Source organism: Homalodisca vitripennis, chromosome 3, assembly GCF_021130785.1.
Source record: "Homalodisca vitripennis isolate AUS2020 chromosome 3, UT_GWSS_2.1, whole genome shotgun sequence".
Lineage (NCBI taxonomy): Eukaryota > Metazoa > Arthropoda > Insecta > Hemiptera > Cicadellidae > Homalodisca > Homalodisca vitripennis.
Window position 1 is genome coordinate 121,052,746 of NC_060209.1, and position 23,271 is coordinate 121,076,016.

Here is a 23,271-nt window from a genome sequence, read left to right on the forward strand (position 1 = left end):
CAAATATTTTACTCAGTCCATAAATATCTCAAATATATTATTTTTTCAATGTCTTAGGAAAATAAATTTATATATTCTCAAGAAAGGATTTAAGTACCAGCCATGGGCGGTTCTGTTGTATTTATAGAGAATAAAGGAAAAAAAGATTTCATATGATATGGAATATTAAATTTAACATTCTTGTCGAAGTGTGGATGACGGAGGAAATGCTTTCATACCAAAAGCGTATCATAATGAACGTTATAAAATTACTAAGTACGTACCTCATGGAGACTGCCTTTGGATCTTGGGGATATCATGATATTGATATAATGCAAACATTTTTTAGATGTTTCTTTCGTTAATTGCCAGGAAACGTTAAATCCTCGTGGTATAGCACTGATTTGTTGTCTCAACTTCGGTTCTAAAACACATGACATGAATCATTTAGTACATGATGTTGTTTAAGTGCCGTATAAAACATTTTAATTTTAAGAAAAAGAGCTTCATAAATATACACTCAACAAATAATACTCTTTATTATAAAGGAATGACCAGACCGAGCTGTGTGGGGAGCCGGTAATGTCATGATGAGTGGGTAAGTGTGCGCAACTGCCATTGTGAGTAGCTAGCAAGTTATCGTTGATTTTTCATCCTCAGCCTAACCACTATGAGCTTCATAAATATACACTCAACAAATAATACTCTTGATTATAAAGGAATCACCAGACCGTGCTGTGTGGGGAGTCGATTATATCATGATGAGTGGGTAAGTGTGCGCAACTGCCATGTGAGTAGCTAGCAAGTTATCGTTGATTTGTAATCCTCAGCCTAACCACTATGAACTTTATGAATATACACTCAAGAAATAATGCTCTTGATTACAATGGACTCACCAGACCGAGCTGTGTGGGGAGCCGGTAATGTCATGATGAGTGGGTAAGTGTGCGCAACTGCCATGTGAGTAGCTAAGCAAGTTATCGTTGATTTGTAATCCTCAGCCTAACCACTGTGAGCTTTATGAATATACACTCAAGAAATAATGCTCTTGATTATAATGGACTCACCAGAACGAGGTGTGTGGGGAGCCGGTAATGTCATGATGAGTGGGTAAGTGTGCGCAACTGCCATGTGAGTAGCTAGCAAGTTATCGTTGATTTGTAATCCTCAGCCTAACCACTATGAGCTTTATGAATATACACTCAAGAAATAATGCTCTTGATTATAATGGACTCACAAGACGGTGCTGTGTGGGGAGCCGGTAATGTCATGATGAGTGTATAGGAGTGCGTTATCGTTGATTTTTCATCCTCAGCGAAAACGCTATAAATAGCTTCATAAATACACACTAAAAACAAACAGTCGTATCAACTACATTGATACAGGCTCAGATAACTTCACCAGTAAGTTTACTACTACACGTAACAACCCTCAGAGGGTAAATATGTGTTATACAAAATCAATTATACAAATAGACGATGATAATAAAAATACACAAATTATTATTATCGTTTCCGTAGCGTTCGGTTTGTTCTAAAACGTTCAAACATGTGATGTTTAAAAGTAAAAACGTTGGTGGATTGTAGCAACTTAAAGTACACGGCATCTCTCTCTCTCTCTCTCTCTCTCTCTCTCTCTCTCTCTCTCTCTCTCTCTCTCTCTCTCTCTCTCTCTCTCTCTCTCTCTCTCTCTCTCTCTCTCTCTCTCTCTCTCTCTCTCTCTCTCTCTCTGTGTGTGTGTTGTGTGTGTGTGTGTGTGTGTGTGTGTTTCAGTAAGAATTTGTTTTACAAAACTTAAACTTAAAAATCCTTAAATGTTGCTACGTATATGTTCCAATGTCGTTACAAGTAGGTCTTTTACAAAGAGTTGAAAATATACCACCACTAGCTGTATTATATGTTGACAATAAGTCACTAAATGTAATTTAAGACACCTATTTGACACACAAAAATCTTCTCAATTACATTACTGTTCAGGTAAATAATAATAATATCAGCTATTAGCATCATATCAGTGGCATTTCCAGAAGATCGTGGCTCATTATAACATTTGTATTCAGGTCAAGTCAACAATTCTACGATCGTAGTTTTTCAGAAACCACCATTATCCTATGTATGTCCAGAGAGAAATTGATCTAAATGTTCCGGTTTCAGAATTTTAAGATTTTGTTAAGCACTTTTAAGACTCAAGGCATCTTACCTTTTATTAAGTTAAGCATCACGTTAGTTACGCTACATACTTGGTCTAAAGGATTAGCCTAATGCTTTGCGGATCAAAAGATCAAAAGACAGCAATATGCTCTGGAATATATGCTTCTTTTGGTCCATGGAACAACTCTATATATTTTGGGACTCCTTTGTATCAGTTTGAAATAAAAGTTATAGTTGTATAGTATTGTAATAACTTAAAAAAATTGCTACAGCAAAAGTATTCCACAGATTCAGGAGTGAGTAAATTTTTGAATGTTAGTATAGAAACAATGTTAGTTATTACAATACTATAAAACTACAACTAACATTGTTTCTATACTAAAATTCAAAAATATACTCACTCCTGAATCTGTGGCATACTTTTGCTGTAGGAAATTTTAAAGTTTTTCACCATAAAAACTGTTACGTGGGCTTTGATATAGAGGACAAAACGTATAATTATGTTTTCAATATTTTCGCTAGTGTATTAAAATTATGTAACACACATAAGTGATGTTACTAACACCTAATCAAATGAGTGGTCTGTAAAGATAGCAGCATTATGAACAAATCCAATCGTTAACAACCAATTTTTTAAACTTCAGAGAATTGTGGTCAAGTAAAAAGCCGATTGTACAATTATATTATAAAGGTATGTATTGTATTTAAAACTAGCAGCTATCCACACACTTTTCGAAATCGAAAGATGTATTCTTCTGAATGAAAGCTATTGTGATGTAATATGAAGCCCTGTGGTATTATTCAAACATAAGTAGGCATTTAGCTGGATCTTATTATTTCAGTGTCCATGGTTAAGAGACTTAAAGTCGTTCTTATTTCAAGTTTTACGGAGATTGTAATAGTTGTATAAAAATAGTATAAGTGCCTTCCGTTCATCTGGCTGTATGCGCGATAATTCGATTATTACATTCACTCGGGTCATTAGTTGTGTTATTAGTTAATTTTTTACGTTTACTATTGATTCACATAAGAAATATAACATCATTGTAAGCTTTGTGTGTGTTGACTTATATTGAACTTGTTTTGGAGATGCTATCCAGCAAAAGTGTCACTTAAAAAACAAAGAAAATTTGTATATTAATACTAATTATTTTATTTCATGGATCGAAAATTCATCAAACTCTTAGATCTTAAAGTAAATACGAAATGGAATCAAAGTCAAACGATAGGTCCTAAATAATCAAATTCGTAAACCCCGTTATTGGTGAGACAGAATAAAGTATAAACTGTACAATGACAAGTCTTATATAAAACTCAATACCTTCATATGCAGTTTGTAAGATATAAGTGAGATCCTGAAGTCTGAAGCGATCGTTCCATAGTTGTACCACAGCCGTGTACTTGGTGCAGGGTAGCAGATTACCTGTAGAGACACTACGGTTGAAGTCAGTGATTGGAGAGGTTATGGCAATAGAACCAGGGGTATACCATGTGACCTTGTAGTTTGTGACACAAACGAACGATTTACTTGTCAAGAGCACCAAGTTGGCTCTTTTGTTCCCTTTGAACGACACGAGCTTCACATCTGCAATAATAGTCATCAGAATAATTTTTATATAATGATTATATGATAATTGGTAAACATGTATAATGAGTGATTAAGAGTTAAGAAATTTATAATATTTGAATGTTATCGAATGGAATGTCAGTTGTCTCATTCTATAAATAAATAACAAGACGGATTATGATCAATACTAGCCTTCATATGTTCGCCTGATGTCTATTTTAGCTGGGACACCCCTTAGTTGTCCTTTACTCATTATTTGAACTGAAACAGAATCCAATCTGCAGGTACTTTCACCTGTCCAGGTGATATATTTGTTAGGTGTAATGGTCCCCATAGTATTATTGTCGGTGGTGAGAAACGTCACCGTGTAGTTTGACACACACGCACTCGACTCTTCTGGCAAGAACCACTTTAGGTACAGTGAGTAAAGGGATACTCGGTCCAGTTCGAGGTTGCTGACACTCATAAGATCTGTAAATAAACATTGATGTCAATGTACATGTGGTGCAGTCCAAATAATAATCTTACAATCAACATAATATTATGAATAGGACACATATGATTAACTGTAGATAAGAAAAATTAGACTGAGAGCAGTGTTTGTAAGCTTGATTATTATAAAGATGAAATTAAATTTAAAATAAATAAATAATAAAAAAAAACACTTCCTTAGCATAACTTTTGCTAAATGAGGCAAAAGTGAGCACACCAAGTGTCACATAACAGGTTTTGCTGAGGTTACATGCAAAATTTCAAGTCTATAGTTCATTATTTATCACACAACACATAAAGGACTACATATACTAGAAAGCAAAATCATCAATTATGATTAAGTCGATACTAAATCCATGTAAATGCATTAATACAATGTATTGTTTTTGGTAGTTATTATTTACTTATAAGAGGTTGTAAGATTTCGAATCATATTTTTGGATTATATGGTGTAAAATTTGCCTTAAAACGAAGAATAAATGTTGAGGCTCACCTGAAGCTTCTGTAATTACGTTGACAGCTTTGTAATCGACTGTAGAAGTGCCATTCTCATCCACAAGCTTGAGTTCAAAAGAGTAGCTTTGGCAAGGCTTTAAATCTACGACAGTGTAATTCCTATGACTGTAATCGAGTTCCTTCTTCGCAATAATAGAACCATTTGTGCTGAAAGTTGACAAAACGAATTCTCTGGCACATGCAGATGGCATTTTCCACACTTCCCATCGAAACTCTACTGTGTTTGTTGTGACTTTTACTACATGGAACGATCGTGACTTATAAGGATCTGAAATAATGAAAGTAGAATACAAGTTAACGTTCAAAATACTACAAAATTGCCCTATAAACTAACAATATTTGTTCATTACTTACGGATATTTTAAAGAATATGTTTGAAAATACAGGTTTGATTTATTATCTCAATTATATAGATGCAATTTGACTTTATTATGATAACAATTTGTTAAGATGTTTATACTCTGAAAATGTGCGTAACAATAACATAAAACTCAGATGAAACAATAACACTTATACTATATTATTTTAGCTCAAATGGATTGATAATCATATCCTGAATTACCTGCAGACCTGGTCAGCTGAGAGAAGGTCGCCTTCCTGGTGGACGACCTGGTCTCGGAGAGCTTGACCACTACTGAGCCCGAGTACACTGTGCAGACACTCAGGTTGGAGACAGAGTACGTCATACCGTGTACCGTCACCTTATCCAGACAGTCCGTTGAACAAACTTGCACAACATACTCACTCACACAGTTGCGATATAAGTCTCGTAGCGTCCAGTCCAGCTGCAGGCTGTTCCACCCAGCCTTCATTCGTAAATCCACCACAACATTGTCTGCAAAGTTTTCAACTCTTAAAACATACATACAACTACAACTTTCTGCATGAATTAAATGACTACTTTGTAGAAGAAATAAGGTATTAAGGAGGTAGTGCAAAAGCTGTCGAGAATTCTTATTTTGAACATAGTTGGAACTTAAGTAAATCATCAACTAATATCAACAATAGGTCAACAATTTTACTACATTAGTTCTATCTAGTTTTTGACCTGTTTATACATGTTTATACATTTGGTTATACATGTTTATTTGATCTTGATAGGAACATGAGCAAAGATTTCAAACTAGAACAAACATTGATCACAATATTTTACAACAATTTGGTGCTCACTCTTTATGAAACAACCAATGAGATGTAGTATAATTTCGTAAGGTTTATGTACAAAGTATTATCACACCACTGATTACTCTTTATTCACTGTTCTGATATTTGGAGGTACTACTTAGGTCCCCTTAACAGGATTTCCACACAAACTATTCATAATATAGAACTCATCATAGCCGTAACAATAAACTTTTTGTTCTAGAGCTATTTTCTTAATGTGTAAATAACATGTCACACTATCATTAAACTATAGACATATGTCTATAATTTATTTATGAATAAGCCATTACCAAATAATTCATGAATACGCATGTAGTATTTACCTGGAGCTGTAGTATTTGTCACTATGAATGAGTCTTTGGGCTGATGTAATGTAGAAGCAGTGCTGGTAGTACCATAGTAGTGAGGCCTGACATGGACATAGTAAACCTCACATTGTTTGAGGTTGGTGAACTCAAAAACGGTATGGTTGGTCAGCTCAGAAGAAACCCTATAACGTTTTGAATCTTGAATGTAAACTATATAACCATCCACACAATTCATTCCGGACTTTGGACCTTGCCAAGAGATAGTCAGGGATCTGTCACTTTTGTTTTGTACTTGTATTTGTTGTACTGTTTCATTCAAATGCTTTCCTAAAACAAATACGGAGATTATATATTTGTCTTTAAGAGGTACATTTATTTGGAAAAAAAATATACGGTGTTATCGCTAATACGTTAATATTCATGCTATAACAGCTCATAATACATAGTATAACAATAATTTTATACCCTTACAGGGAGCACTGAGACAATGATTTGTGATCTCATATTATAATGAATAAAGAGTTCGTAAACTGTGAGATGTGAACGTGTTAACGTATCGGTCGATGTTACAATATAAATAATTAATGAGTGAATACCTCCTGGGAGTGTGCGTGCTGTTATACCAGCTGACTGTTGCGACGGCCAGCCTCCCCAAAACAGAACCGTCACGTGAATGCCGTAAGTTGTACAAGGCTCTAACCCGGAGATTTCCAAGTCCGTGTTATTAGTCGGAATGTTGTAATAGAATGGCCCTGATATTACCTCCACCTTATACTCTAAAACGCAGCTAAGCCAAGGATCAAAAGGTATCCAAGAAACTTTTATTCGGTCTTCATAAACGTTGTCAGTGGTCAGATCCTTAACTGTCGCATTACCTGTAAAAATAAGCATGTATTACTTTATTTTTATTTTCATAAAAATAGGCTATTGTAATTACTATTTTTTAGTAATTATATAACAACAAATGTATAAAACAAATGTTTTAGTTCATGGTGTTTGTCATAATGTAATAATCTTTTATTAAATAATCATTATACTCCTAAAAGTAAAAGTAAAAATCTAAGATTAAAACGCATATTACACAAACACGCAATGCACACAATTTCACACTTGAGTCCCCACTGGCAACTGAAGACCCTCGAGGTATATTAGGAATTTTGACATCACACACACGCACACACACACACACACACACACACACACACACACACACACACACACACACACACACACACACACACACACACACAAAACTGCGCAGTGCAACATCGATGGTACATGAGCACTTTCCTAAAATGCGAAGACTACCACCGGTGGCGCACTTGACAACGCTATTTCTCTTTATTCTGTATTTAAAGTGTTATGGTTAGAAAATTCAAAATTGTTGACTTATTACATTTATAAGTTTTTTGACAACTATCTGAGTAAAACTTTTGTTAGTTTCGAGTGCAAATTTCCGTAATGACAAAAGGCCACCATTTTAATAGGCGAATGGCTTGGAAGTTAGAAATAATTTTAGATATATCATTAACAAAAAAATAAATAAGCAATACAATTTAACTCATTAGAGTCATACAATATTATGTTTCCTTACTCCTGTGACCGATAAAACACCCAATCATAGGGAGAGCTTTCTGTCTCTTTAAATCGTTGGCTGAAGCGATGCATTTATTATTTACATATTTCGATGTAATACAGATATAATAAAGAAAATAGGGATTCTGTGCTTATGAGATGCAAACTGACACTCGACTCTTACACAGCAAAAATAGTCTCCAATATAATCTATTAGTATAGATTAGTATATTAGTATAGATCTCCATACATTCTTTCTAGATTAGTTTCACGTACTACTAACCTAATATTGAAATGTTATGGTTTCAATTCACTAAAAAAAAATCCGTATATAAATAACACTTACTTATAACAGAAGTAAACGAGGATGTGTATTTAATTTGTTGATTTGGCATAGCTTGAACAGAGATGTAGTAGAGAGTGCACTGGTAGAGCCCAGTGAAAGTGTAGGTCCTGCTCTCTGATATACCAACTGTTGTCTCGTTTATCTGCTGCTTGAACTGTCTATCCGAGCTCAGCACAAGTTTGTATCCTTGAGTGCAGCGGGGCGCTGAGGTAGGCTCCTGCCACACCACTGTCAGCGAGTCAGGAGTCACCTTCGTCACTGTTATGTCACCAACTCCTGGAGCTTAGTTAACATAATATGGTTATTACATCAATAAAAATGATTACAATTTTAATGTAACATATACAATGAAGTACCTGGACAATTAACTTACTTCCCCTTTATTGTTTGAGCATTAGCGAAGCCTACCACTTGAGAGTGTGGAAAGATTTAATTTCTCTCTTCTCTCTCACTTGAAATTTTACATCAAGCTTCATTTTTATATAGGCAACATCGGATGTCGATGATGCTGCATGTCACTCTATAGGATTGGTCTGACCGTTAGTGATAGATCTTATCTTTAAAATACTTCTTCTGGTGCCAGGATGGCAAAATAACTTAAGAATTCTTTATTCTTAACGACACTTTATTTTAAATTTACAAAAAATTGAATCTTATAATCATGAATTTAATTTATTTACAAATTTTATTATTACTGGGGAGAAAATTAATTTAACTGTCAGTCAGCAGTTGCGCCCAGCCAAGCACCACGATAGCAACCATGAGGGGAAATCGTCTCCAAAGTCCGACTTAGGAGCAAATTAGCGAAGTGCTAAAGATCTAGAGGCTTAGACAGAGAGATACCGATAGTTAGCAAGATATAGCGTTTTTGGGCTGTCCTGAGGTTTTATACTTCGGATAGCTCCAGCATGGATCAGAAGCACCCACCGATGGCTTCAGTTCCTCTACTTAGACTGCCAAGTTGAGTTCGTATTGTTGGCTACGAAGGCCCTAGTGGAGCTAACCCAAGTTCCAACTCAGACTTGAGGTTAACATGTGCTGGACCGAAAAGAGCTATTTGTTGTCCACAACACACACTACTACACTATACTACACACACACACACACACACACACACACACACACACACACACACACACACACACACACACACACACACACACACACACACACACACACACACACACACACCACACACACACACACACACACACACACCACACACACACACACACACACACACACACACACACACACACACACACACACTACACTACACTACACTACACTACACTACACTACACTATAATTGAGACTAGTCAATATTCTCTTCAATCCATATGTAAAATTTAAATTTGGTTCGCGGTTGCTTCAGAAATAGTAATAACTTTTTGTTATAAATTTAAAGATTCAGAAATTCTACTGGCACAATCTGATCGACCATGTGGAAAATTAATCTACTTCTACTCACTACAGGTTAAGGTATTTCTCACAATGTGTGGAAAAGGGATGGTGAAGATTTTCAAAACAAGTCCTTGAGGCTTGCTCGGCCATAACACTCACCTTCCCAAACAGTCAATACCTCAGCAAACGATCGAGTACGGAGCTCCTCAATGCTCTATATCGGGGCTTCTAATTTTTATTTGCTACCTTGGAGGGATTATATATATGTATATAACATAAGAAAGAAATAATAGCCTATAATGAGCTAGCAGCCATTGATGAATTTGTAAACGTGTCTATAGTAAGGTTAACTTCTATAAACCAATTACAACTATTTTTTTTTTAGTATAAGAGCGGTCAATTGGGTTTTCTAAACTAATAATCCTTTATTTTAAGAATGCACAAGTTCCAATGGAATTCAATAATTAAACTCAGTATATGAATTAATAGTAATTTTAATAAAATTTTAAAAATTAATAATACAGCAACGCCAAGCTATCTTTTTAAATTTTTAATTCTCAATTATTTCTTATTTATAACCCATCAAATGTTCACATGTCCAGCCTTAAGATTAAAAAATCAATCAAAGCATCAATAATTGTGTCCTTCAAGTTCTCAGTGCTAATGTTTTTTCAACACAAACTCAAAATAAAAGAGCGTTTATCTGTAGATTGTCAAGCATAAGTGGCTGGCTATATATCATTCATGTTCAGTGTAAACAGTGAGGGACCAAGAATATACCCTTGAGGAACACAACATGTGGCAGGGTTTCCACTCAGATTTGTTGTCATCAACCACAACACACTGCTGCATCCCATTCAGATGAGATCCCATCACGAAATATCCTGAGCATAAAATCTCAAGAATTTCAATCTTGTAATCAATAGAGTGTGATTGACAGTAAAAAACCCTTAGAGAAGCCAAAAAGATTTGAACGGGTAAGGTATTGATTGGTATTTCCAAAAATTTCGTTTTCCTCGAACGGTAATTCACACTGCTCTTTTTTACCTTATGTCTACACTAAGACGTTAGATTTTAATACCATTGCATATCTAATTACTGATATTGTGCAGTTTACCGTCATTATTTGTATACATTTCTTATTTATTATCTTAAATTTTTTGTTTACAAATTTACCCACATCAAACCATACATTCCAAATCAATCTTCACAACCCCGGCCTAAATAATGCCTTCCAATTATTAACTTACTGATCACGCTAACTATCGCCATAATTAAACAACAATAGCTTCCTCCTATTTTTCAAACGGTAAGACATACTGTGGTCAGATTTTAAATCACAGAGTGTGGGTATTGTATTTCATAAGATACTCACCTGTTTCATAAGATCCTTGCATAGGCCAATGGTCCATGAGGATCTGTGATTCATATTACGATTTTAATATTCAATGTACTAATTTTAGCAGTTTTTTGCCAGTGAAAGAAACTATATTCTACTTGATATTTGATCATAAAAAAACAATATTAGCATTTCTTTAAATTAACCTACTGGAGTTAATTTTTGTTGATACATTAATATTAAGTAAAATCTAACTTTATTAGTCTGAAATATACAATGTTCAAAATATCGAAACAAAACCTGATACGAAAATTCTCAATATTTGAAAATCAAGAGCTTTTATAATATGTAATCTTTTTATTTACTTTTGTACAGTATTATTGTATTATTACACTCTTTGCTTGATTTTTAAAAATCTACAGTTCACACACATCACAGTTAGTGTTTACTTTCGTTTACATCTATTCCTCTTTTACCACAAATTCCAACGTATAAAACTAAAACTAGATATTGCATTGCTGGAAAATAACGGTCAGGCTTAATAAATAAAAAATTATATAACCTGGTTGTTTTTATACATGAATGAAAATAAGTAGCATGAGTTTCATATCGGGTGATTCAATAAAATAATGTTATTTCTCCAACTTGTGAATTTTCATGCAATTATCTTATTTTAATTTAATAATAACACCGTTTGCTGAGCAATACTAATACTGTTTTCTGATACTTCTTCATCCATCTAGTCATGAGTCGCTCACTTGTTGATTCACCTCGAAATAAACTAATATTCTTAAACTCAGGTCTAGTGTTTCATAGAAGTAACTTCATTTTATTCATATCACAAATTAAATAAATACGTAAACACAATAAATTGTAGTAAACACTGACGGCTTGGTTTTGTTTTAATAAGTAAGTTGCATTTTTACAAAATATTCAAGATTCAGAATTCACCATAACCCCTCCGAAATGGAAATAAAACAAAACTTCGTTCAATAAAAATATACAAATGCGAGATTATCAAGTTAGATTTAAACACCTTTTACTCTAAAAGTTGTAGTCTAGTTTATTGGCACAGCCCAGAGTAAGAATCACTTCCTCCGACGTGGAGTGCACTCAATATCCACTACTCTGCATGTGGTATAAGGTCTGTTTAAATGTATCCTGTAAGCTAGTAACACTGTTGGTTATTTTGTTTAAATTTGTATTCATAATGTTTGTTTAAATTTTTATTCATAATTTTGTCAAGGTTATGGACATCATGTTGCGTTACTTTCATGCCATCTTGCATTTCTCGCATGTAATTCAGCAATCCCCCATTTAAATTAACAGTAACCCTCCTATACTTTTGCTAACATACCAATTTTAGATTTTACTAACTAAAGTCATCATCATCCAGAGTTCCAAATAAATACTTTAAAACTGTCCCGACTGAATCCATGTGATCCCTTTAACTACTAAACTATAACTTCTATTTTTATTCATTACAGACCAAATTGATCTAGCATTATTCGCAATTGAGAAGCAACCTCTTCTTGCTTTATTAAAACTCCTCCATAGGAATGTTAATATTTCGTTGCGATAAATTTTTTTGCTGAAGCGTATCAATGAGATCAGTTAAGGAAAATGCCAAATACTTGTAAATTTGAATGCTCTGTGGACTAGCTAGAGTTCAAAAAATCCCCTTAAATCGTTATGTCATTCTCTTTAATAGAGAGTGGCAGTTATAACTGATAACATCTTTCGTCACATTTCAACACATGCTTTGTACCTAGAATTCCCAGCCATTAACCCTCCATTAAACAACCCACGCGATTGTAGTACATAAAACAATCACCCTGCCATCACCACACAAGAACCCCATAACCTAACTTTACATTAATCTTCTGAATAATTCAATAACGAAACATTTAATATTACACGAATTCTTCTTTTTTATCTAGTATTATAACTATGATATGATTCCGGCTGCGATTGCACGTGCTCTTCTTTTTCTCCCTCGCCCTCATTTGGTCTTTCTGGAACCTCCGGGGACCAATCTTCACCCCGGGGATCATTTAGCATCGGCAAAAACCTTACTTTGTGGAGGTAGAACTCGGAGTTACAAAATCAGAACTGGTCGTAAACTCTCAGCTAGTGCCGAACTACTACTAGTAGCTTCATTTAATACATCATGATGATCATCTTTATTAAACAAACCGCCCATACGGTCCCTAATGAAAAGTGGTTTGGGCAACCACACAGCTCTTCCACCACAGTATCCTCTGTGTGGCTTCCTGTGTCCGCTATACCTAGACACATTTGATTTTCTGCCCATTGCGCTATTTTTCCATAATTCTCTGTTATTTGATTTCTTAAATCTTAACATTCTAAGACACTAATTTTTTAACATTCATTTCGACAATTATGCATTCCATTATTGTATTTCATTAACAACTTACGATATTTTCCGTCTGCAAGACAAAACAATTTTAAATTTTGATTCTGGTGCATTTTTTATTGCATCATGGTATACAAAAACGTTATCGCCCGCTTCAAAGCGTATAAGCTTTGTACCTTTGTCATAATACTGCCTAGAGTTTTCTGTGGCTTTTGGATAAGCTCGTGAGCTTTGTGAAAGAATTCTTGAAATTTTCTTCCAAATCAACACAAGGAGTTTCTTTCGGCAATGTACGACCCAGATCATCATCATTAGGATACATTGACCTCCCTTCCATGCAATAAATAGAATGGCGACGCTCCCGTAGCAGCGTATCTCTTAAGACCAATAGCACTAAAGGTAAATATGTTACTCCCAATATGAACTATGTTCCTCCACATAATGTTACAGCATGCCGGCAATAACGGAATATAGACTTTCTAACAAACCGTTAGTTAATAGATTAAAAACAACAGTTTTCAGGTTAAGAATACCCAATAATTTACATTTAGTTTTTTTTTTTAGTTAACTTTTTTAGTTACTTACAGAATTAGTACCTTTATCAGTTAATAACTTTAATTTTATTCCTCGGCGAGCCCTTACGAGAGTACGAAAGGCCTTAGCTACCGTATCCACTCTTTGATATTTCAACGCTACTGCTTCTAACCATCTCAAATGATGATTTACAAATATTAAAACATACTCATCACCAATTTTACATCAGGATCGAGTCCCGCAATATAAACTTCTACATGATGTGTTTATGTACCAGTTCAAAAATTTCTAAAGGTCGTATGTCCGTTTCCTGGTTTACGCATAGTGCATGAAGAGAAATTCTACGTAATTTTCAGTATCTTTAGCTAAAGAAGGCCAATAATACTTACTTTTAACCAATTCCTCAGTTTTAATAATTCATAAATGAGCAATAAAAATTGCATCGTGACTTTTACGCAAAACTTCAAACACCATTCCTTTAGTATTACCTTTAGTAAATTGAGATCAATATATAAATGCAATCGCGATCAACTATAGAAAGTTTGAATTTGGATTAGTTTTTACATCTTCCAAAAAATAAGCAATTTTATGTTCTTCCTCATCGAATTTCTGAGATAATACATTCTCAATACCAGTTTTAGATGAATCACTCTTGTCAATAAATGGCTCATTGGTCTTAGGATATCGCAATACTGGCTCAGTTACAAAGGCTTGTTTCAAAACGTCAAACGCTTCCTGTTGTTCTATCCCCCACTCAAAATCTACAACATTTCTAGTCAACTTAGTAAAATGCTCAGCTTTATAACTAAAATTTGGAATACACCCACGATAACAATTAACCAATCCTAACACACAACGACATTCTTCAATTTTGCAAAAATATTATATATTCATATAATAGGATAGAGATAACGTTATCTGTAACTTGATACATAATCACACACGCAAGGCGCCCTCAAACGACTGGTTGCTCATTCAGACAATGGTTCCAGACAAGATATCAGTATGACCATTGTCTGAAGTACTGTCAGCCTGTACATTACCCAGAACTCTCAAGACCTCTTGGTTACTAAAATATAATGTGCTCCACACAAATGTTTCAAAGAACTGCTCCCTCAAATGTAGTCGACCCCCAAAACTAGAGAATAAACACCCAAACAACTCATTCACTAAACACTCCTCAAACATTATCTTAATAATTCGTGGTCCATTCAACCACTTTACCTCGTCAAAACAGAAATTTAAACCAATAAACTAAATGCTCTGAAACCTCCAAAAGATGCTCTCACATCCACTAATCGTATTGTATAATCTTTATCCTTCAACAATTGTTTCAGAAAAGTTCACAATGTTGTACATTCAAATGACTACACCTTAGCCGTCTATTATGACCTATAAATTTTGGTTGATAAGGAAGTAATTCTTAGAATTTAATTTCAAATAAATGGTTCTCTAACTTACAAAGAAGAGAACAACCAGCCACATTGTAAAAATCTGTTTTGAAATCTATAAAATTATTGTCTGCAACCTATAAATCAAAACTTAAGATATAGTACTACCAAAACTTCAAAAATAAATTACTCTCTCTAGTGTTAAGATAAAAAAAACCGTTAAAAACCATTATTGTGGATGAAAATTTATTTCCTCTGAGACACTGATCCGGCAGTGAGTGTCTAGGGCTTGTGAGACGGTCCTTAACTCGGTTATATTCTCTGACACGGCTCCGACAGTGTCTGGTGCGCATGGGTGACGTGAGACAGTCGGTAATTCGGGTTTACATTTAAGATATTATCTGCGATATAACCTTCCATGCAATGATGGTGATGCTTCTCCTATATGTAATACAATAATGAGGATCCCGTTGCATTTTTAAAATCGCTTAAAGATTTAATCGAGGCTTAAGGCATTCGTAATGACCATTGACCAAATGACCCTTCCTAAGGTTATTCAGGGGAGGCATTGTTATGGTATAGGAACAGTAAAAGAAATACTGTCGTAATATTTAAGGTTCGTTCGAAGAATGGAAACTCAGTGTCAGACACCAGGAACCACCGAGTTTTAGATCAAGCAAGCCGGCACCAAACGCAATGGGAAACAAGTCGTTTAGGAGTTTTGTAGTCAGATAACCTTGACATAATATATACGAATACGAGCCGTGAATATAAGTTGACAATGGCTGGAATGGACATGTCTACCCTGGATGACACGATAGTGCAGGCGGAGCATATGAGAGCTATTTCCGAGAGCGGAGCAACTATCAATTACCCCTTCTCTCATTATTGTTGGTGCCCGAAAGTTCATATCAACGGCTTGGAATGTTACTGAAACATTCAAAACGTCGGGTGCGACATTTAATATACATACGTTGGAGATTACGAAAGGGAAATACAAAACTGTGTACATAAGTTCATGTTTTTTACCATAAGCGAAAGTTTTTTGTTTTCGTTTGCCAGAAACAATATTCTGGGTTTCATTTGCTTTGGAAGAAGAAACTTTCGCATGTTTTCGATCGTAGGACTTTTTGAATTCAAAGCATAGGTTTGATCATTTGTATGCAAATCAATTTATATTTCAAATGTTTAAAAAGCGCAAATGTTATCAGGTGGTGAGTTTATTCAGACATTGATTGAAATGACAAAGTGTTTTCTTTCTTGCATTTAAAATTAAGAGGAGTGTATAACGATACAACATATTACCATAAATAAAATAATAATTGGCACCTTCTGCTTTGACGACGCAAGTACTGTTTAAGTATATTTGGCTTCGCGAATCGAAATCGAACGATGCTGCATCTAACTTTTATGCCGGGTCTTCATGTTCCGGCATATGCTGGCCCTCGCTTCAGTGTTACATAGTTGCTAGGGTGAGTAGAGGCTATTTGTTTAAATGTCAGTAGTTCATATCATTGATTCATTTTATGGGAGAGTAAAATCTCTAGTTATAATTTTTTTTATTTTAAATAAGCTTTTACTTATGTTTTATTGTAGTTATACGTCAGGGGGATCCGTGAAAGTGGTTTATCTGATTTAATCGTTAAAGCCATTTCCTCCACAACTCCTCCGAGAGTCTGGAACGTGTGCACATATTTGGGAGGGCTTACTATATAGGTAAATACATCAACTCCTTTTCTTTCACAACTAAACGCTGATGACAGTGATAACTAAACGCTTCGGCGAAGTTAATTTTACTCGAAACCTGTTTTTTTTTTACCTAAAACACTTCACGGAGATTTCCGTAGTTTCTCAAGAAATAAATTTGTGACTATTTTTAGGGATTTATTCATTACTACTGAGAATTACGTCACACTGATAACAAAAATGTAAAGTTGATAGCCATGTAAACAAACTGGCTGTAAACTCATGCCAGAATGAGCTGCATGATTTATCTTAAAAGCTAAAAGCATATATAGACAACTGGTGTGAACAGGACTTTGGAGTGTGAAAATTATCACTTCTGTAAAGCTTGGCTACTTATTTGCTCTGAGCCCACTTAAATACAGTTGCATTTTAATAACTCATTATTAGAATATTGGTCAAATTATTTAATGAATTGGTAAAATTGAAGAACTGGTCATTAGAATTTGACTATTCTAGTACTTTATAACATCTATTCTGTATTTTATTAAATCTAGTCTAAAGTAAACTAATCAAATCTTTAATGTTCATTAAAATTTATGAAAAATAGTTGTATACGTATTAATATATAAATTAATTAAATATTTGTATTGATTATATTCATATATGTACTGTATTTATCAAAAATAAAATTAATTTATAATTAAATCTAAATATTAAATTAAGAAATCTAACTCATACAATACCTTGATATTCTGTGGTGAAAGACCTGGAAGTGACCTGAGATGACGCCATGTCATCCATGTCCACTGCCGTTACAGTTGCCGTATAATTGGAACAAGGCTCCAGACTATTTACGTTCTGGAGAAACTCTGTATAATACGACTTGTTCAAGGTATCGTACGTACTTGACTTACGGTGGATGCATCTTTCCTTTTCCAACGTTAAGCAAACATCAAGTTCGTACCTGTCCAGACAATCTTTGTCTTGGGAATTGGAATCCCAGGTAATATCGACTGATGTAGGCGATATTAGTGACACTGTTAGATTTTGAGCTTTGCCTGAAAGTAAGACGATTCCAAATAAAATGATATTAATAACGTATTTGACAATATACATACAAGTTTACCTCAAAGGAATGCTCATGATGTTGCGTTTCCTTACAATAAAGTGCCGGTTATAGTATATTTACATATCCTTATATGTAATAAACTTGACCTAGCTAAATATAAGGAAAGATATGCTATGAGGCTTATAAAAATAAGACAAAAAGCATCGATCAGTATTGTAAATGTTGAATAGAATAAATCTAAGGTCTTGTAAAAGGTAATAAACTATGAAAGACAAGCAAAACTGTAGGTCAACAAACATCCAGAACTTATACATCCATGCAGAATTGCAAATCATATGTATCACTTCATCGCCAGTACAGCCGAAAAAACAGTTAACAACATCTATAAACCTACAAACACTCCAGCCAAAGCCTATATTTTACATCAATCTTAATACACTAACCAATTATAAAATACATAATTTTACTATTGCTCTGAACATGGCTTATCAATACTTCCTTTCAAATAACTTGTTTGTAAATCCAGATAAAACAAAAAGGCTACCTTTTGGAAGAATATGTCAAGAAGTTCCAGGCTAAGTATCTAGTGGTTGTTAATGAGTATCTTTCCTGATCGCAGCATCTAGACAATCTCCTCTTTGAACAAAATGCTTAACTTTACGTGATGAAACGCTCAAATACTATAAGTGGCATGTATACAAACTGCAACAAACTCGCCTACCTTCCTTTGTTAGAAGCTCACCTCAGATATGATCTAGCGGTTTAGAGAGGAACCTCGGCAAGAAATCTTTGGAGAGTATTGATATTCGAAAAAAGGCCATAAGAGCCTTATGAGTTTCAGAGAAAGCTATAGAAAAGTTTTTAGGACCCTGAACATTATGACAATAGTAAAAATGAAGGAAGTAATCTTATATACTGTTGAACATCCACTGCTGCAGAAAAGCCACTTCCATAACTACAATACCTGACAAGACACTCGTTACCACGTAACAGCTCATCATCTCTCCAGGTATGAAAAGAACACTCCTAGATAGGCACGAAGCTACACAACCTTCTCCCCGAAGAATTGAGGTGCCTCACCAAGAGAGGATTTAAGACATATCTTACTGCTTAGATGATCAACAATCCTTTGTACAATTTAACATTCACTAAAACAAGACTTTCAACTTTACAAGTATTCCTAAGTAACTGTATAGGGCACTATTAGATATTTACTCTCATTTAATATTTTTCTTTGACTCTTCAAAAGGAGTTAATTAACTTTAACAGTGATTTGTTAAGTTTTACTGCTTTATCACATTGGCAAGCATTAAAACTAACAACTAAAAGCAATACAAAACTGCTTAACATGGTTAATACAGATATGGTACCAGATGTGGTACCATTTTATTATTGGAATATGCTATGGGCCTGTAGTTCTGCACACAGAGGAGTCACCAGACTTGTGCATGGGGGGATGAGGTATCAAGGTTATTAATCCCAAGTGTTTAATACAAGTTCAAAAAAATATTTAATTCCTGCAATTAATTCAAAAATATTAAGGAAAATTGGTAAAACACACAGTAAAATACAGATATTTAAACGAAACTACTGCAGTAAAACTTCCTTAGAGATAATATGAATGAGTTTTTAAGTCGTATAAAGAAAAATTTAGTCCGGCTCACTGGGACTACGCCCCGAGTCACCTACTAAATGGGGTTATTTCAAAATTCGGGGATAAGTGGAAATCGGGGACAGGTTAAGTCCGAGCATTACATTAGGGATCTGGAAGTTTAAAGTAGAACTACTTTATTGAATTTTTCAGACTTAACCAAAGTTTTGACTTCAAGGACGTTTTATGGCAGAACCGTTCGTTGGAGATACGAAAAAAAATTACTAGACCTTTCTTTGGTTTAGCCGGTACAGAGCTTGGGAGAAAAGATTGCACCGGTCACCTATTATGAATTATATAGTGTAGATAAAATAAACACCGACTCTAATTAAATTATATTTATCAGATTATTAAGTTGATCAGGGGGTTTATTTTACTCAGGAGTTAATCTACTCATACCAGGAAATTCCCGGGAGGGAGGGTTAATGTTATCGGGTGTTAAAAGATTACGTGGTTCTTTTTTGAGGAACATTTATTGACCATTTTAGATCATATCGACACAGCAAAACGTATAAAAGTCACTAGTTTACGTAGTAATGTACGCTGAATCTTGAACCGGAATGAACGAAAGACGGAAGACCAAAATTGAAGACGGAAAACAAATAAAAACGCCTTAAATTGCCAATTAAAGACAAAGATTTTGCCATTGAGAGTGTTTATAAGGCTTACGGACAGATATACGACACAAAGCTACTTGACCTTTTTTGTAGATCCAATCAGTGGTTTAAAAAAGTATTTTTAGATTTAAGCTAGGACCAACAACGGTTCGACCACTACCGACTCCAGAAACAAAATTCACACGTCAAAATTACAAAATATTAATTCTTATTAGCCAAACCAATGGATATATAGCAAAAATTCACTGAACCTTTTTTGTAGGTCGCGTTGATTTGTATTAAAATCCGTTTTTTATTTCAACCTAAAATCGAAGGTTCGGCTGATATAAAGCCCAGAAACAAAAATCTTAAGCAAAACTAAAAAAGGCAATGCATATAAATGCATATTCCGGTCAAACCATTAAGGTTAGAGCAAATTTTTACCGGACCGTTTTTGTAGATCTCGTTTTCTGATAGTTTTTAAAATTTATTTAAAATCAAAACTAATTGTTTTGACCGCTATTGGGTTCGGAATCTGAATTCCCAAGTGAAAACTGCAAGAATTTGGCACATAATCGCGTTTTGCAGGCAAACCAATGGAGATAGACTAAGAAGTCACTGGACCTCTTTTGTAGTTCATATTATTTTGTATTTAAATAAAATTTATGTTTTAAGGCACAATTAATGATTCGCTGCAACCGAGCGCAGAAATCGAAATTTTCACGTAAAAACTACAAAAGTATTACATTTAAGCGTGTTTTGTGGCCAAACAATTAAACGTAGGGCAAAAAGTTACTAGACTTTTTGTAGATTAAATTGTTTTATAACATCCTGATCACAAGTTATTTTGAGCTACGGCCAACGGCTATTGAGCCCGGAAGCTAATTGTTAACGTAAAAGTTACGAACATTTTCCACATAGTTCTGATTTGTGGCCACACTGATCGAGATGGAGTTAAGTCACTGGACCTTTTTTGTAGTTCACTTCATTCCTGACTAACGAATGTCGGTGATAATTGAAAGCCGGAGTAGAAACTTTTTGAGTTTTATTTTACATAAAATTCTATATAATTCCCAAACTATTAAAATATATGTTAACTGAAATATACTTTTGCCTACAAAACGCAATACAAAAACATAAACATTAAAAATTGTAATATAGTGATCATACTTTTACAAATAATTGTTACAAATTAAAGTTTTTGCTGTGTTTCTTCCGAAAATACAATAACAAAAACTTTTATTTGCCTTATCGTTATATGTGCAATAAAATGTTTTACATTCCCTCAATTTTAAGTAATGCGATTCTCCGTCCAGACTATTTATTCCAGTTTATTTTGTTTCTTAAATATTCTAATTATTGTAGATTTAGATTAACTGTAATTGTTTTTTGATTTTTTATTTATTTATTTCTTTTTTTAAGTTTGTAATCATACTGTCAGTTAAAACTAAATAATATGTGTTTTGTAGTAAACTTGTAACATTGTTTTATTATGAGTATATTGCTAAGGAAATGTCAGTTTGATCGTAACGTAGCATGTTGACATGCATACACACCTGCTTCATGAGTTGATCCGTGTATTTCCCTGCGAAGTCCCTCAATTGGTGATCCTGTACTTTGCATTAGAAAATGATTGAATTCAAATGTATAATTCTGGCCTTTTTTCAATCCGTTGACAGTGCATTCTTCGTCCCTAAGACGTGCCCATTTTTCAGGAATATAGTTTCCTTTGTGCCGATAGTCGATATTCTATAAAATTGTTTACATTGGGTTTTCCATGTTGTATGTTGTGCTTTCCACTGAAATTTAATTGAGAGGGACGATGCGCATCTTATTTCTAGACCTGAAACTGTATAAGATATCGATATAAGATAGTGTATTACAATTTTATCAGCAGAGTAAATAAACATTTCCTGAATAAGTATCATAGTTTGGGTATAGATATTCACAGAAAAAGGTTATTTATAAGACGCTACAATATTCGAAATATTTACACAGTAAAGACAATGACAATTTAAAATAAAAATCTCGGAATTAATAATAGATAATCATTGGTATTCTGGAAATAATTTACCTAAGATGCTTTAATTTATAAACTGTAACTTATGTTTACTTTACTTACACTAATGTATATTTTTCTAGAACTGAAGGCCATGATAAAACAAAATGTTGGATTTATTTTCTTATTGGTGTATAATTTCACAGCATAATTTCACTTATATACTGTACATTGTACAGTGCCAACATTTTAATAGCTGAAGATTTTGTAAATACTTCACAGAAACAATCTATTTTAGTAAGTTCAAATAAATCCAACGACAAATTTCAAAGCAAAATAGCAAATGTATTATACTATTCCACCGCACTTGCTATATTTTCTACAAGCTAACTCTAGGAGAAACTCTTAAATCAGACAAAAACTCAATCAAGTGTTATATTTAATAGCAATATGTAATAAGAACAATGCATTGAACTTATCTAATTTTATGTAAATAAATGGTCTCCCTCGGCATTTTTGGTTTTCTGTAACTACTATTGTGTCCGGACGTCTGACTTGTGTTTTGAAATGTATCATTACAGGCTACTAGTAGTATAATTTTAAGCTATTAGTTTGTATTCAAAATGATGCCCGATCAATTGCCTGTAAGTTTTCCCATTACAATAAAAAACTGTTAATTTATCCAAATTTCACTCTTCATGAGTACCACCAGAGTTACGCTAAGGACATGCTCCGTCAGTCTGCACCAACAGATGAAGTTCAAGAGGTTTGTTTATTCAGATAAAGGAGAAAAGCATTTGAACAATCAATCCATGACATTCTTGAGTGGCATCTAAGAATGTCTTAGCAATGTTACAAAAATGAAAGGGTATCATCATGCCGGAGGCTGTGACAGTACACGAATCCCTCAGACACGATGCACAATGGAATACAGATGATTTCAGAACATACACTGCTCGACAGTCGTTGTGGATTATACATCAGCCTAAGTATTACTCGTATAAGTAATATTTATTTAAATCGCTCAGATACCAATTTGGAATTATTTATTCCATTCTTGTACAATATAACGCATAACTAAAACAAACCTTCTGTCAAAAGAAACCACCGGGCACAGTTTAATATTTT

The 23,271-nt window shown here is 34.1% G+C and overlaps 1 protein-coding gene across 1 annotated transcript in view; it reads right to left on the bottom strand.

Annotated features, from left to right (window-relative positions):
• The window catches only part of LOC124358332 (receptor-type tyrosine-protein phosphatase H-like), a 65,768-nt gene extending 48,077 nt beyond the window's left edge, over positions 1 to 17,691 (bottom strand). The window contains exons 1-7 of the mRNA XM_046810633.1: positions 17,572 to 17,691; positions 8,098 to 8,379; positions 6,773 to 7,051; positions 6,192 to 6,503; positions 5,267 to 5,539; positions 4,682 to 4,972; positions 264 to 403 (exon numbers count right to left, since the gene is read on the bottom strand). Of these exons, the coding sequence (XP_046666589.1) occupies positions 264 to 403; positions 4,682 to 4,972; positions 5,267 to 5,539; positions 6,192 to 6,503; positions 6,773 to 7,051; positions 8,098 to 8,379; positions 17,572 to 17,629 (1,635 nt within the window). The 5' untranslated portion in view covers positions 17,630 to 17,691. The remainder of the gene's footprint in view (positions 1 to 263; positions 404 to 4,681; positions 4,973 to 5,266; positions 5,540 to 6,191; positions 6,504 to 6,772; positions 7,052 to 8,097; positions 8,380 to 17,571) is intronic.
• Between the last annotated feature and the right edge of the window lie 5,580 nt (positions 17,692 to 23,271).